We start from the raw sequence: 14,974 nt of genomic DNA on the forward strand, positions 1-14,974 counted from the left end.
ACTAATCCCAGATAATCGTTGGTTTCCAAAATTTCCTTACTCAAACAAAGATTCACACTCTAGAATCAAAGGAGTATTCCCCTATTGATCTATCCCTCCTGAAGAGAGTCGACACCTAAGTGACGAAGAAGTTGCAGTGGGAGACCGTCCAAATGAGATCCAAAACACTTCGCACTTGGCGATAGATGATCCAAAATTGGCAAAAAAACTCTGCACTAGTTGAAGCGAAGATAGTGCAGATTGTCTGGCAAGCGCATAAGTGTTTGTCGCAACTTGGCATGAATTCATGACGTTCCGCGCCAGTCTCGCTAACGCGCTAGCGAAGGCGGTCAACGCGGCCTCGGAGCTTCGTCCCTCGTGATAGCCTCATGATAGCAATCCAACACAAATTTCGATGGCGTCTCTACCGATTCTGCGCAATTGCGCCTTGAAGAAGTGCCACCAGCCCATGCGCACAGCACCACCAGTTTTCCTCGACTTCCTTGCTCCATCAACGGTCAAATACAGCCAATGTCGCCACGCCTCCACCACCGCCGGCACCACTGGTGCGTCCAAGCCTCGCTATGTACTCAGCAAAGAACAACGCGAGTTCATGGATAGTGCACTTCGAGTCAATCAGGCAGGCGAGCTCGCTGCGACTCTGATCTACACTGCTCAAACGCCCCAGATTGTCCGTTCATACCCGCACCTGCGGCCTTTGATGAAACACATGTATGACCAAGAAGCTGGGCACCTCAAAACATTCAATGGACTCGTTGCCAAGCACCAAGTCCGACCAACCGCTATGTATCCGGCGTGGGAGGTAGCTGCCACTTTCTTAGGGTGGTCCACTGCGGCACTAGGTCGCGAAGCTGCGATGGCATGCACCGAAGCTGTCGAAACTGAGATTGGATCTCACTACAATGACCAAGTGAGGGAAATTCTGTCTTGGGAGGCGGATGCTGAGAGACGGGGGGAGGAGCTGGATGAGGAGCTAAAGGATATGCTGGCCACATTCCGGAGGATTCGTGACGAGGAGCTAGAACATCTTGACCATGCTGTTGCCAATGACTCTAAGGAAGCCAAGCCGTATGATCCGCTTGTGGATGTAATCCGTTTCGGTTGCAGGGCTGCTATCAAGATCAGCGAAAAGATCTAATTCTCGATGGGAGTGCTCACATGGCGGGTCAATTGTGAACTAGCCATATGTTTACCTTGTTCGCGTTCAGCACTCAATGTACAATATCAATTATATTCTGACCATTGAAGTCATGAAAAAGAAAAAGAACTCGTGTAATCATATCTTCTATTTTAATACCAAGTTTCCACTTGAGTTCATCTATGAACACTGCTCGCCCAGGAAGCAGGGTATCAACAAAACAGCACCGTCTTCTCTATACATGTGCTTGACTTATGCAGCCCAGACGAGTAAAGCTCGACCGTTACTCGGAACTGGCGGGCTTCTGCTCCAAATAATCGACGAAGTTTTGAGAGAATCGCACGACCTGCTGGTAGACCTCCTCAAACCCATTGGCACCGCCATAGTAGGGGTCTTGCACGACCTCACCACCACCAACACGGTCATTCAGCTTTCCAGCCTTGCCGAAATCACCAAACATGCGCACCTCCGCAACCTTCGTATCCTCTTTGTATTCGCCGATGGCAGCATCGACGTGCGAGCGAGTACTCTGAGCACCCGACTTGGAAGAAGACTTGCGTTGCAAAGCCGCAACGACCAACTCCCGCTCATGCAACAGCTCGCGCAAGTTGGACTTGTCCATGGCAAGGAGGTAATCGAAGGTGAGGAAGTCCTCGCGAGTGACCTTCCGTGCAGCATGGTCATAGTTGGTGATCTTGTGGCGGCGCAGAGTGGACATGGTGCGGGAGTCGGGGGGCTCAAGGCTGTGGTAGGCGGCAGTGCCGGCTGAGTCGATCTCCCCAATCAAGGCATGGGACGCGGCGAAGTTGCGGAAGACACCTTCTGCCATTGGAGAACGACCTATATAAGGATTAGGATGTCGTCATCGCGGGGGAAGGCTGAGGCTGTACGTACAGATATTGCCCAGGCAGACAAATAGGACATTTGCCGGGCGTTCGTTGGACTGGGCGGTCATTATGTAGGGGTAATATGATAACCTAGGGTCTAGTCTAGGGGTAGTAGGCAGCAATGGAATATATTCACGGCTCAAAGAGTGAGTGCACGTTCGGGGACTTATCGATAGGCCCTAAGACCCCCACCGAGGCATTACGTCGCCACAGGGCAAGTAAGGTACAGGGACAGGTAAAGGAACTGTATGAGATGCAGCTTGCCGGACGCTAGGGCTATTTTAGGAACAGGCAGCTACTTTATCTTTATTTCTGTAGCTTAGTGAACATGAACAATAGCTTACTTAGCCTTATATTCCATCCATGGATATCATTCGTATATTTTTCTTGTCTAAAAAAAGAAAAAAAAAACGAGCGAGCCACATCCTCTCTGACTAAGCAAGCCAAGTGGGTACAGCCACTGCCAAGACTGTGGCTCGGGCGGTGTTGGCCCAGTAACAAAACACGCCCGACATTCATCGGCGGAGAATCCTCTGCCACCCGTGGCTCGCATGTTTCAGGTATCTCTGGTTGAATGAACTGCATTCTCATTGGGGCTTTTATTCCGAATTCCTTCATATCACTCGTGGTCCTTTCGCTTGCAGTATAGTACAATCTTCGTGGGAATACAATACAATCCACAGGGCAGTGCGGAGCCCAGCACAGACGTTGTGATTCGTTCCATCTCCACCGTCATCACCGGGATCGACTGGGGCGTCGTAAACACCAAACAGACGGGACCACCCAGATTTATTCCTGCTTCTCATTTTCGCAACCTATACTGCTTCCTCCTAGCCAAATTTCGCAAGCCCCTACTTGAAACAGCGCCGAGAGTCCGTGTCTGTCAAGTCAGACTAGTCATATCTCACTCTGTGACGCTCACGATTCCACTTAGCGCTCCTGGCGCAATCTCCAAGGCCCCTGCAACGAACGTCGGGGTAACATAATTTCGCTGAGCTCAATCCCGAGGCTCGCTAGCCCACCATGGCTTACAATCGTGTCACAGAAGGTTAGTGCTTGTCTTAGGGCCCTATTGTTTCTCCTTCTTCCCATACTGCTTGCGCATGCTTTGTCCACCTGAAACCAGTCTCAGATCAGTGCTGGTCGTTGATCATATGTTTCTGTGGGACTTGCGCTATCAAGCTCTTACATTTCAACCTTCGTTGAGCATCTCCTGTCCCAGTACTGACAATGGCGCACCCAGACCCGTTTGGGGACGAGCATCGCTCGCCCATACTGCACCCATCCCACGTCACTGGCTACACTAATCGCACCCCTTCGCCGGTGCGAGCACATGAGGGCTACCAGCTATCGGACAATCCATATGCTCCTCCGGCGCACCTGCCAATGCCATCTAGCGATCGCCTAGCTGAGCAACCCACTGTGAGTTTTGCGCGCAATGATTGGTATCTGGCTGGAACTGACTGTTTTTTTTCCCAAACAGTATTCAGTCGAGAATGTTTACAACTCTTACGGCCACCACGATGCCTATGATGCGCACCGTCCTTACCCCGGTCATGAGTACTCAGTGGACCCCGAAGCCCACCACGATGCCTACTATACCCAACCTTATGAGCCTACACACACCCCTCATGACGATTATGATCTTGGCCAGTATCCAGAGGGAGGCCACAATACATTTGATGACATACAGGAACCTATGCTTCACCCGAACGACAATCCATTTGGGCAAGAATCGTACAACGACGAGTTCCATGACGAAATTCAACCAACACCGAGCCCGCAACCTATTCGCCGCTGGAAAACAGTGAAAGAAGTCCAGCTATTCAACGGCAACCTCGTTCTTGATTGCCCTATCGCCCCGAAACTGCTAAGCCAAATTCCGCACGCAGAGCCTCCTGGTCGTGACGAGTTTACGCACATGCGATACTCGGCCGCAACTTGCGATCCTGCTGATTTCTTTGAAGAACGATTTACCCTGCGCCAAAAGCTTTTCGCAAAACCTCGTCACACTGAGCTGTTCATTGTGGTGACCATGTACAACGAGGACGACTTCTTGTTTGCCCGGACCATGTCCGGCGTTTTCAAGAACATCGATCACATGTGCTCACGCACAAGCAGCAAGACCTGGGGCAAGGATGCATGGAAGAAAATCGTGGTCTGTGTTATCAGTGATGGTCGTGCCAAGATCAACCCGCGAACTCGCGCCGTTTTAGCGGCTCTGGGTGTGTATCAGGATGGAATCGCCAAGCAGCAAGTCAACGGCAAGGACGTGACAGCCCATATTTACGAATACACTACCCAAGTCGGCTTGGAAGTCAAGGGCACTCAGGTGCATCTTAAGCCCAGATCGGGACCTCCTGTGCAGATGATCTTCTGTTTGAAGGAAAAGAACCAGAAGAAGATCAACTCCCACAGATGGTTCTTCCAGGCCTTTGGTCGCGTCTTGGATCCCAACATTTGTGTTCTTCTCGATGCGGGTACCAAGCCCGGCAGAGATTCCATCTACCACCTCTGGAAGGCCTTTGACGTCGAGCCCATGTGCGGTGGTGCATGTGGTGAGATCAAGGTCATGTTGTCTCACGGCAAGAAATTGCTGAACCCTCTGGTCGCCGGTCAAAACTTCGAGTACAAGTTGAGCAACATTCTGGACAAGCCGCTAGAGTCTTCCTTCGGTTTCATTACCGTGTTGCCCGGTGCGTTCTCTGCTTACCGCTTTGTCGCTCTGCAAAACGACAAGAACGGGCAGGGTCCTCTGGAACGGTACTTCCTTGGTGAGAAAATGCACGGTGCCAATGCCGGTATTTTCACAGCCAACATGTACCTGGCTGAGGATCGTATTCTGTGCTTCGAAATCGTCTCCAAGCGCAAGTGCAGATGGCTGCTTCAGTACGTCAAGTCCTCGACTGGAGAGACTGACGTTCCTGACCGCATGGCTGAGTTCATCTTGCAACGTCGTCGTTGGCTAAACGGTAGTTTCTTCGCTGCTGTCTACGCTATTGCCCACTTCTATCAAATTTTCCGCAGTGACCACAGTTTCATGCGAAAGTTCATGCTGATGATTGAATTCATCTACCAAACCATTGCGATGATCTTTGCTTGGTTCGGTATTGGTAACTTCTTCTTGGTCTTCCACATCTTGACAACATACCTCGGATCAGACGATCTATTAGGCACTGCTGGTAAGGTTCTTGGTATTGTTTTCGAATGGCTCTACTTGGCAACTCTTGTGACATGTTTCGTTCTGGCTCTTGGTAATCGACCAGGTGGATCGAACAAGTTCTATATGACCATGGTTTACTTCTGGATCGTGATTATGATTTACCTTGCATTTGCTGCTGTCTTTGTCACTGTGAAATCTATCCAGACAGAAGTTGCCTCGAACAGCTTCACAGTTTCACAATTGTTCACGAACAAGACGTTCTTCTCGATCATCGTCTCACTCGGATCGACTTATGTGATGTGGTTCATTGCCTCCTTCATCTTCCTGGACCCATGGCACATGTTCACCAGTGTAAGTCTCCAGTTAACCCCTCACTAATCCCTTATCACCTTACTAACCCGTTTCCAGTTCATCCAATACATCCTACTCACTCCGACTTATATCAACGTCCTCAACATTTACGCCTTCTGTAACACCCACGACATCACCTGGGGTACCAAGGGAGACGACAAGGCCGAGAAACTGCCCTCAGCCCACCTCAAGCCCGGCGGCAAAGTCGACGTCAACATCCCCCAAGACGACGGTGATTTGAACGCACAATACGAAGCTGAAGTTGCCAAGTTCGCCATGAAGCCCCCCAAGGAGGTCCAGGTCATCTCCGAAGAAGAGAAGCAGGCCGATTACTACAAGGGTTTCCGTAGTGCTGTCGTCCTCGCCTGGGTATTCTGCAACTTCGCCCTTGGCGCCGTTGTCCTGAGCGCCGCCGGTCTAGAAACCTTCGACAACACATCTAGCTCTAGTGATAGCGAGGATGCCACGCAGACCGAGCGCTCCATGATCTACATGGAGGTTGTTCTATGGAGTGTTGCTGGACTGTCGTTGTTCAAGTTTATTGGTGCGATGTGGTATCTGGTAGTCCGGATGGTGAGTTACTCTTTTCTCTGCTGTTTTCAATTATGCTAACTGTCTTTCCCTTCTAAGTTCCGCGGTGTCTGATTTAGCGATCTTCAACCTAACGATTGTTTTCTGCTCTTTCTTGTGCTTTACAGCAAATACCATGCTATGCAATGTCTTCATATATCCACTGCTTTTGACTCGCATTCACAGTTATCGTTGTTGGAGAGTTGGATTTTGGAATCGATCTTGACCACGGCTGGCCCGGTCTGGTCTGTAACGAGGATCTGAAAATGGGAATGGGACAAATGTAACATGTGTGATGACCTCCCCTGCGATGTGTTTGATATTTGTTTTTTTGTGTGTTTTTTTTCTTTTTGTCTTGTGCTGCTCTTGGGTTTCGTGTATTTTATCCTGTAGATATGGGGTTCTGCTTTATTATTTTTTACTCATTCTGGTGTTGATGATAGATGAATACGAGATGTCCTATGAACTGAAGCCTTGAGTCTTGATCGTAGAAGATAGTGTAATTTGCCATCATAAGTCAAGCTTCGTTCGTAAATGATACTGAATACAAGAACGAGGCCATGGTGGCATTTCAATCTACTGATATATACGCAGAACGAGGCAACCAGAGATGCGAACCCAGGATAAACAGGAATATATTTTAGCTAAGTAGATGTTTGGACATCACAACTATGGATACCAAGAAAATGGCAACTTACAATAACAAGATCAAGTCTACAAGAATCAGGAAGCCTGATTCTTCGAATGAACACACAATGCAATACCTCCAAGTACCAAGCCCATGCCCAACCAAGTCTCCTTCGCAATCACCTTGCGCTCAACATACCACTCTCCAAGCACAGTGAAAAGGAAAGCGCTCGAGTTTGCAAGAGGGACAGTGAGAGAGAGCTCTGTAAAATAAAAAAAAGGAAGATCATTAGCAAAGCTAGTCTCGAAGATGCCAGCGACAGCCGGCAAATGCAGGTTTCAGATAGACATACCATGCTTTCCAACAAGAAGGAAGAACCAAATACTGCCAGTCAGGTTGATGACCAACGGAATGGCGTAAGCCGGAGTGCGGAGGAGGTTGACAACAGTCCAGAAAATCGAGACAACCTTAGTGCGCAACCATGACTGCTTCGGGCCGGATTCGCGTTGCCATGCGGGCGTGGGCAGATCATCATGGTCGGCCTCTCCTCTCGGCTCGGTATCCTGGATTGAACCCTGAGTTTCATCGCCCTGCTGACCTGCGACAGGGTCCTGCGGCTTGCGCGATTGGCCGTTTTGACTTGTGCTGCGTCTCCGCAATCCATCTTCGTCACCATCGTTGTACCCTTCCAACTCTCCCTGAGGAAGCAGCTCCTGCTCCTCACCCGCATCCGTGAAACCAGTCAGTGGCGAGTCTTGTGTTCGTGATCTGCCGCGCTCGGACGGGTTGGAGTTGTTGGCCTGCTTCTCCTGTCGTGCGTTGAAGTCTGCCGCGGCGCGTCGGATAAAGGGGGTTGTGAAGCCCCATGCGACTCCGACAAGGAGAAAGGACAGCACATAGCTGTAGACAGAGGGAGCAGGCTCGATCGGGATACTGGCGTCTGGATCCATGGTGTGGTTTGCTTGGAGGTAAGGGCAAGGTTGCGTTGCACTGCAGTGCAGATGAGGTGTGGTCCGTGCACGTGCCGATAAGGTTCCCGGATCTATGTGGCGGGTCCACGTTCTTTTGTCGACGTTCCTCATGTTAGCATAGAAGACGAAGCTCAAGGTGACTGGGCAAGGGAGAAATGGAAATGAAAATAGGGAATGGAATCAGACGAGGTGCAGCAAGCTCGATCAAGCTTGGAGGAAAGGACGATGACAAGGTTATTGAAAGTCCCGTCAATGAAGTAGAGTGTCTCAGAACAGTGGTCAAACCCGATCCTTCAATCCGGCTTACTAGGCCCTCCTGAAGGGTATCGGCGCGCTCGATGGATGCGAAGAATCACCCAGTAGTCACACAAAGGATCATCCACGCATCATCTAAAGCTGAATCATCATAGACAGAAAGGAGGAAATAAAACAAGCTCACGCCCACATCAGAGTGTCGAGTCAGCTGTCCAGAGGTGTTCAACCGATTGAATGTTGCTTAAGCCCAGGTAAAGTAGTGTAAGAACTGAGCCCACTGTGTCCTCGCCAAACACAACGTCTGGGAGCCTCGACCCCGACCTCCTCAAACGGTCGCCCGTGCAGGAGTACCCCTGACTGACCACTGTGTTGCCCACACCCACTGTATTGCCCACGCCCACATCAGAGTGTCGAGTCAGCTGTCCAGAGGTGTTCAACCGATTGAATGTTGCTTAAGCCCAGGTAAAGTAGTGTAAGAACTGAGCCCACTGTGTCCTCGCCAAACACAACGTCTGGGAGCCTCGACCCCGACCTCCTCAAACGGTCGCCCGTGCAGGAGTACCTCTGACTGACCACTGTGTTGCCCACGCCCACTGAGTTTTCCACGCCCACAGTCGTCCAGGTGAGTCCGGGTGTGTCGATGTTGTCGATGTTGTCGTCCTCCACTAAACAATCACGGATGTCGATGCCCCCAAAGTAAATAGTTTCTCAGTCGAAGTAAGTGTCGAAGTGAGTGTCGAATGTGTGTCGATGTTGTCGTCCTCCACTAACCAATGCCCGTCGATGTGTCGGCGTGTGTCGAGTATGTGTCGAGTATGTGTCGATGTTGTCGTCCTCCACTAGATAATCACAGATGTCGATGCCCCCAAAGTAAAAGATTTCTCAGTCGAAATGAGTGTCGAAGGTGTGTCGAATGTGTGTCGAGAAGTCGTCCTCCACTAAACAACAACAGATGCCGATGCCCCCAAAGTAAATAATGTCTCAGTCGAAGTGAGCGTCGAGTGAGTGTCGAGTGAGTGTCGAGTGAGTGTCGAGTGAGTGTCGAGTGTGTCGAGTGTGTGTCGAAGTGAGTGTCGTGGAAGGGGGAAAAAGAAAGAGAAAGAGAAGTTCGGAGGAGAAGTTGGCATTTATATACCCAGAGGGCATTTCCTAATCGGGACAAATCAACAAGACAACGACGACGACGAGGGCCTCTCATTGGCCGATTCCTTCCTATTGTTCTCTTATTGATCCTATTGTTCTCTGATTAATCCTATTGTTCTCTCATTTCCCCAAAATTACTCAATTTCCCCTGTTGTCCTCTCATTCGTTCAAATTACTCAATTTCCCCTATTGATCCTATTGATCCTATTGTTCACCTGGGTTCTCATTGGTCGCTTATTGTCTTTTGATAAAGCTTATTTTTCTCAATAAGAAATGTCTCACAATGTCCTTATTGAGGATTTCCAGCCTCCCATGTGATGGTCCTCACTTCTGCATGACACTTCTTGAGGGTATTGGGTGGTTTTTATCCTCAATCTCCTGCTGGGTGTTCTTACCCATAACCCCCTGACATTTGTCTAGAGTCTCACGCTTTACTCCTAGCTGAATGTGATACAGATTGAAGATCCATGTAATGTGACGAGACCCTCTGTACTTGGTGCCTTGGGACCTCGTACTCGAGAGAGCACGACGTGCTCTTCTCGTCCTCTCTTGCTTCAAGCTTCTTGTCTCTGCATATCATGTATCCTGGCTGCATCATTAATGGTAGACTGCGATAGTCTTGTTCCTCAAAGCCATGGACTCATGACAGCTCTGCTCTGGGCAATCTTCAGTATTTCTGCGCCATATCAACCACCAGGTAGGCTAGACAGATGCAACGCCATCTGACCATGACATCCATCATTAAGTTCCTAGCAAAAGTCCAGTCAAGCTTCCAGTCTCTTGAAAGTGGCATGTATGCATTACAGCATATCTCATGCCGCCCCAACTCACAGAGGTAAAGTATAACAACCTACACAGTATGATAATTGAGCCTCACATGAACTAACCTTAGTCCTAACATAACAAAGCTTGTTTCTTTCAAGATATCATAATCCCGAGACGCTCGGACTTGAGACGGAATTATATACAAATCCACCCAATCACCGCTCATGGAAGACGGGACAGCCCGAAAGCCTCAACCCCACCAAAAGTCGTACATCACAAACGACGTGGCTGAGAATTGAAGTGTTGGTTGGTCAACATACTGTATCTCATATATCGTATAACCGACTAAGCTGCGATAACATTTTCGTCATTCACGCCCCATTCCCGCCACCTTATTGAATGATTGGTCTCAACCAAGACCTGTATCCATAGAACCAACAAGCTTTGTAAAGTCCATTGGTCCGCAACATAACCCGAGATCTCTCGTCTCCGATCACCACGGCAATATCCCCCCAAGCCGGAAGAAGCACCGGACTAAACGGCATTGCAATATCAAAAGAGCGCTTAGTCCGATTATTACCGGATACAAATACCACAGGAAGCCCGTCGTGTACCTATACCATTCACACCAGGAGATCCAAAGTCTCTCCCCCACACAAGCTTAATCGAATCGCGTCACCTGCACCCGTACCTGCATCTTCGCCGTGACTCGCACCACCCAAGGCTTGAGTCCACACACACCCCATCCTGATACACAATCAAGCAGATCCAAGCAGCAGCAGCAACAGCAACAATGTCAATCCAATCGCACCCCAAGCTCGCCAACCTAGACCTCATCCAAACGACATTCAAAAAAGTCGGAGATCACGAAATCCGAACAGACATCCTCATCCCACAGACACCATTCGACGGCCAAAGACCCGTTATCCTCCACTTCCACGGCGGTGGCCTGGTACCATCCCACTCCCACTCCCGCTCCCACTCCCCGATCGAAGCATAAAGAACACCAAGCTAACAAGCAAATAAAACCCAGGTAATGGGCGACTCTCTCTTCATGGACTTCTGGCCGTGGTGGCTCTCAGACCTAGCCCTACAAGAGAACGCCATAATCATCAGCCCCAACTACCGCCTCCTACCCAGCTGCACAAGCAGCGAAATAAGCAGCGACATAGAAGATTTCTGGAAATGGGTGAACAGCGCGTCCCTGCCGACCCTCCTCTCCGCACACACGACCCCGACGACAGCGGACCTCTCACGCGTATTGGTCTTTGGCGAGTCGGCAGGTGGCCTGATCAGTTTGAATCTTGCGCTGGCGCACGCGGACGAGATCCGCGCTTGTGCGGCGGCGTATCCGATGGTTGATCCGTGTTCGGAAGCGTTTGTTCAGCCGAGGGCGGAGGGGCCGTTTGGGACTATGATTCCTGTGGGCCGGGTGGAGGAGATGTTGGATGGGTTTATTGCTGGGGCTGTGGAGTCGTCTGTTGTTGATCATGGGAGGTTGGAGTTTATGCTGGGGGCTGCTACGCATGGGGTTCTTGGAAGGCTTTATGAGAGGGGAGTGGAGGGGTTGGAGAGGGAGGTGAGGTTCCCTGGTGTTAGGATTGAGAGGGTGGGGACGAGACTGCCTTCTGGTGGTATTGCTATTATTCATGGGCGGCAGGATAGTGTTGTTCCTGTTGGGGATGTGGAGAGGTTTGTTGTGCGTGCTCGGGAGGTGTTTGGGGATGAGAGGATTGTGTTTACTGTTATGGAGGGAGAGCATGGGTTTGATACTGGGTTGAGGTTGGAAGAGGGTTGGTTGCGGGAGACTTTCAAGGTTGCGATTCAACATTGGTTAGCTTAGATTGATTGGATTTTATTAATCATTGGGGACATTTTATTTTTTGGATTCAAATGCTTTGCTGGTAAGAATGAACTTAGTCCTGGTTCCTTATCAAGAGGGTATGGAGTCACCCTGTTATGTTGGGGCGGTGTTCTCTTTATGTAGGAGCTGCGGAGGCTCTTTGGTTGATATTTGATGGACTTCATTGGTTGACGAAGTGTTATATTCCAGCTACAGTATTCTAGTACATGACTATACTGGCATATAAAGGGTCATTCTGGATACCAATTATCATGGCTCTTCTACTTCACAGTGCCATTTTGTGTTTATGGTCATCTCCAGCAAATCGTTCAGATGATAATAAGAATGAACTTATCGCGTCTGTGAAACATGAGCCTAATCACTCGGTGTAGCTCTCTTGGAAATTCTCATCTTTGGAGTGACTGTCTTCCAGTCAGTCTCTTCTCTTCGTATGAGACTTATAGCCTTTAGTAAAAGAATCGACGAGGAAAGGTCCTCCACCTTACATCACGGGACAATCGGTCTACATTGTCTCGCAAACTCGAAGCGGTCATCCCCAATCCCTACATGTAGGCCATAATCACCACTGTACACAGGGTAGGTCACGATGACCAATGTCCTACATGTCCTTCATGTCTGATTCTAAACCATTGCCAGAGATATTTATTATGCGCCTGTTAGCTCTTCCCGCTCTCTATTACGCGCCGAAACGACCTCCAACTACAGTAGTTGTCGTTGATATTCTTTGTATAGATCAAGCCGGATGATCATCAACAAAATGACGACTGAAACAAAGCAGCCCGCGAGATTGTTCGAGACCGCCAGAGACCTCCATCTCTCCCCCATCACATGTCTACAGTACTGTACCTCGACACGACCCCTTGACTATCCATGAATAATGACAGGAACCCTCGGCACGCGAAAATGAGAGCAAAATGGCGAAATCGACGCAAACAGGAGAGGCCACGTCAGAGAACAACAAATAACAAATGAGCGGTATACTCCCTTGGAGAGACCCAATAATGAATGCAGACCCCATGCCGAGCTCTGACCGTACCATTCGCCGAGTCACGAGTCCAAGTCCTGCCTCAGCCCTGCGCAATAAACCACGCCAATCTGATCAATCACGGAGGTTCGGGCCCAGCCACCAATCACCACCGCCGACCAGCTCGACCGGAATTAGAATCCCCACGTGGGCGGTCGAGATTTGCAGGTGTACAGTCATCAACCTGTCTGGCCTGCCGAGTCATCCCATGATTTGGCAAAAAGCGTTGGGATAGGAGGGCTCGGATGCGTGGTGGGGACGCCGACCCACCTGGCCATGATGCAATTGCTGCAAAGTCTGTTCATTGTGGCGCCGAACGACGCAATTGTGCGAATGTATGCCGAGAGGAGTGGTTTCGGCTTGATCAGTTGATCGTCGTTGGTTATTTCTGGAGGGTGTTGGGGCTGGTGGGATTCGGCTACGGATTGCCACTTTGCCACTGTGTTCTGTGTTCTGTGTTCCTGATGGGGTTCCTAATAATAGATGATGGGACTATCGACCATTATTGGAATCCGACCGACGACTACTGTCTACGATACAGCACTGTCTACACTTGTCTACTGTACTGTCCAGACTCAAAAGTTGGAGCAACACTAGCAGAATGCGGGGGAACCCCACTGACAAATGCCTCATCACGGGGAAAAGTCTTCACGAGTCACAACAGCGGATTCCAACCCCAAAACGTAAAAGTTGTCCCAGTCGGTCAAGTGACTTGCGCGATATTACCTAACAGCCCGGTTTGCATCGGCCTAGTCCTTGCCTAAACCAGACGAGGCTTCCATTCACGATCCAACAGTCGAGAACGCAACTCCACCTGTTACGTGATTTTACGTGATGCCACCGGTCCGAGGGTGCCGATTGCCCCTTTCACGAGATGGATCACCGATCACGTTGGAGTCTGGAACCAGGGATGGACAATTTCTGAAAGGGAGGAAAAATATGAAAATATGAAATGAAAAAAGATGGTCGACATAGCGTCATAATGATCTACAGCCTCCCCCACAAATTCTTATAAAGCCTCTTTCCCCGGACTTGAGAACCGAGTATCTAACCAGCCAATTCTCGACTCGATAACCACGGGTACCTTATTCCATACTATTCCAGACTATTCCCTACCATTCCATTCCAATTCTATTCCAATTCATTCCAATTCCAAGTCATTCACCAAAAAAATGTAAGTAATGACGCCTCATCCCTGTCATATAAAAACCAAACCAAAAGACACCCACTAACTAACAAAACCAGTCAATGACCCAAACCCAACAACCCGCCTTCAAAATGACTTTCCAAACCACCCAGAACACCTCCCCCTGGAAGTGCGACTCATGCGGTCTGCCCGGCGTCCGCGTCTCAACAGGCTCCGCCCGCAACAGTCCCGCACACTACAAGTGCGTGCCCTGCAATCGCTCTCTGGGCCTCTGCCCCTGCACAACGCCCGGCGCCTACACCACATCCACATGTCCCTGCAGCCAGAGCGACGCCGGCTCACCGGGTCTCGACGAGGTGCCGCGCGGAGTCTCGATGCTGGCGCCGCGGAAGGGCTCGCTGAACCCTCACAACCCGGATACCGGCTTCGATGAGGACTGGGAGGCTAACTGCAAGCCTGGGTATATGGTTTCGCGATTCAAGGCTGAGGGTCATGAGTTGTTGTGGCATTGATTTGCTTTTGATCTGAATTTGGCTTTGATCCATGATTGACTCTTGGATCTGCATTTGGACTGTGTTGCGTGGATTTTATCTTTTTTTGGGGGCCATATAGCGTGCCATTGTTTTAATTTATCTTGTGTTTTTTGCTTTACATTGTTGTTGCCTGAAGGGTGACACGCTGGGATTTCGTTTCCAGTAACTTAAAAGTTACTCTCGTCATAATGAGATGTTTGGTCTTTGGACTGCTTATTCTATTTTTGGACTATGACCTTTTTATAAAGTAGATTGACTGTAGGTTTACTGTAGAAATATGGTTGGTTCTACTGGGAATCATTTTGATATTGTGTATATGGGAAGATGGGTTTACCGACAGATGGAAAGTAGAAGGATCTGAATAAGTTAAATGATGAAATGATGAAATGTACATGTCAAACAGCAGATTGAAAATGAACCTTGGAACCGAGGTTGCCAAACAAGAAGCCTGGAACTTCAGGCACCGACGCCATGTCAGAAGTTTATAAGTTGACATATCTTAAGACCAAATGTTGAGACTAGTATTGGGGTTTAA

At 49.5% G+C, this 14,974-nt stretch overlaps 6 protein-coding genes across 6 annotated transcripts; 4 read left to right on the forward strand and 2 right to left on the reverse strand.

The window, feature by feature from the left end:
• Positions 1-394: 394 nt before the first annotated feature.
• On the forward strand, positions 395-1,138 carry N7511_008064 (demethoxyubiquinone hydroxylase family protein; the record flags this gene model as incomplete). The annotated part of the gene is made up of 1 exon (XM_057130441.1): positions 395-1,138. The coding sequence occupies one exon, from the start codon at positions 395-397 to the stop codon at positions 1,136-1,138; it is 744 nt and encodes a 247-aa protein (XP_056982224.1).
• A 283-nt stretch (positions 1,139-1,421) lies between these two features.
• Positions 1,422-2,093, reverse strand: ltpA (tyrosine protein phosphatase LTP1; the record flags this gene model as incomplete). Its single annotated transcript, XM_057130442.1, has 2 exons — positions 1,422-1,978; positions 2,033-2,093. 2 exons carry the CDS (start codon positions 2,091-2,093, stop codon positions 1,422-1,424), a joined length of 618 nt encoding a protein of 205 aa, XP_056982225.1.
• A 1,162-nt stretch (positions 2,094-3,255) lies between these two features.
• On the forward strand, positions 3,256-6,184 carry chsA (chitin synthase I; the record flags this gene model as incomplete). Its single annotated transcript, XM_057130443.1, has 4 exons — positions 3,256-3,447; positions 3,509-5,539; positions 5,597-6,112; positions 6,170-6,184. The coding sequence occupies 4 exons, from the start codon at positions 3,256-3,258 to the stop codon at positions 6,182-6,184; spliced, it is 2,754 nt and encodes a 917-aa protein (XP_056982226.1).
• A 648-nt stretch (positions 6,185-6,832) lies between these two features.
• On the reverse strand, positions 6,833-7,687 carry N7511_008067 (uncharacterized protein; the record flags this gene model as incomplete). The annotated part of the gene is made up of 2 exons (XM_057130444.1): positions 6,833-6,999; positions 7,090-7,687. 2 exons carry the CDS (start codon positions 7,685-7,687, stop codon positions 6,833-6,835), a joined length of 765 nt encoding a protein of 254 aa, XP_056982227.1.
• A 2,977-nt stretch (positions 7,688-10,664) lies between these two features.
• Positions 10,665-11,714, forward strand: N7511_008068 (uncharacterized protein; the record flags this gene model as incomplete). Its single annotated transcript, XM_057130445.1, has 2 exons — positions 10,665-10,823; positions 10,905-11,714. 2 exons carry the CDS (start codon positions 10,665-10,667, stop codon positions 11,712-11,714), a joined length of 969 nt encoding a protein of 322 aa, XP_056982228.1.
• A 2,323-nt stretch (positions 11,715-14,037) lies between these two features.
• N7511_008069 (uncharacterized protein) lies at positions 14,038-14,418 on the forward strand (the record flags this gene model as incomplete). The annotated part of the gene is made up of 1 exon (XM_057130446.1): positions 14,038-14,418. The coding sequence occupies one exon, from the start codon at positions 14,038-14,040 to the stop codon at positions 14,416-14,418; it is 381 nt and encodes a 126-aa protein (XP_056982229.1).
• Between the last annotated feature and the right edge of the window lie 556 nt (positions 14,419-14,974).

This window comes from Penicillium nucicola (genome assembly GCF_028828085.1).
Source record: "Penicillium nucicola strain IBT 29836 chromosome Unknown utg000008l, whole genome shotgun sequence".
In the NCBI taxonomy this organism is placed as follows: domain Eukaryota; kingdom Fungi; phylum Ascomycota; class Eurotiomycetes; order Eurotiales; family Aspergillaceae; genus Penicillium; species Penicillium nucicola.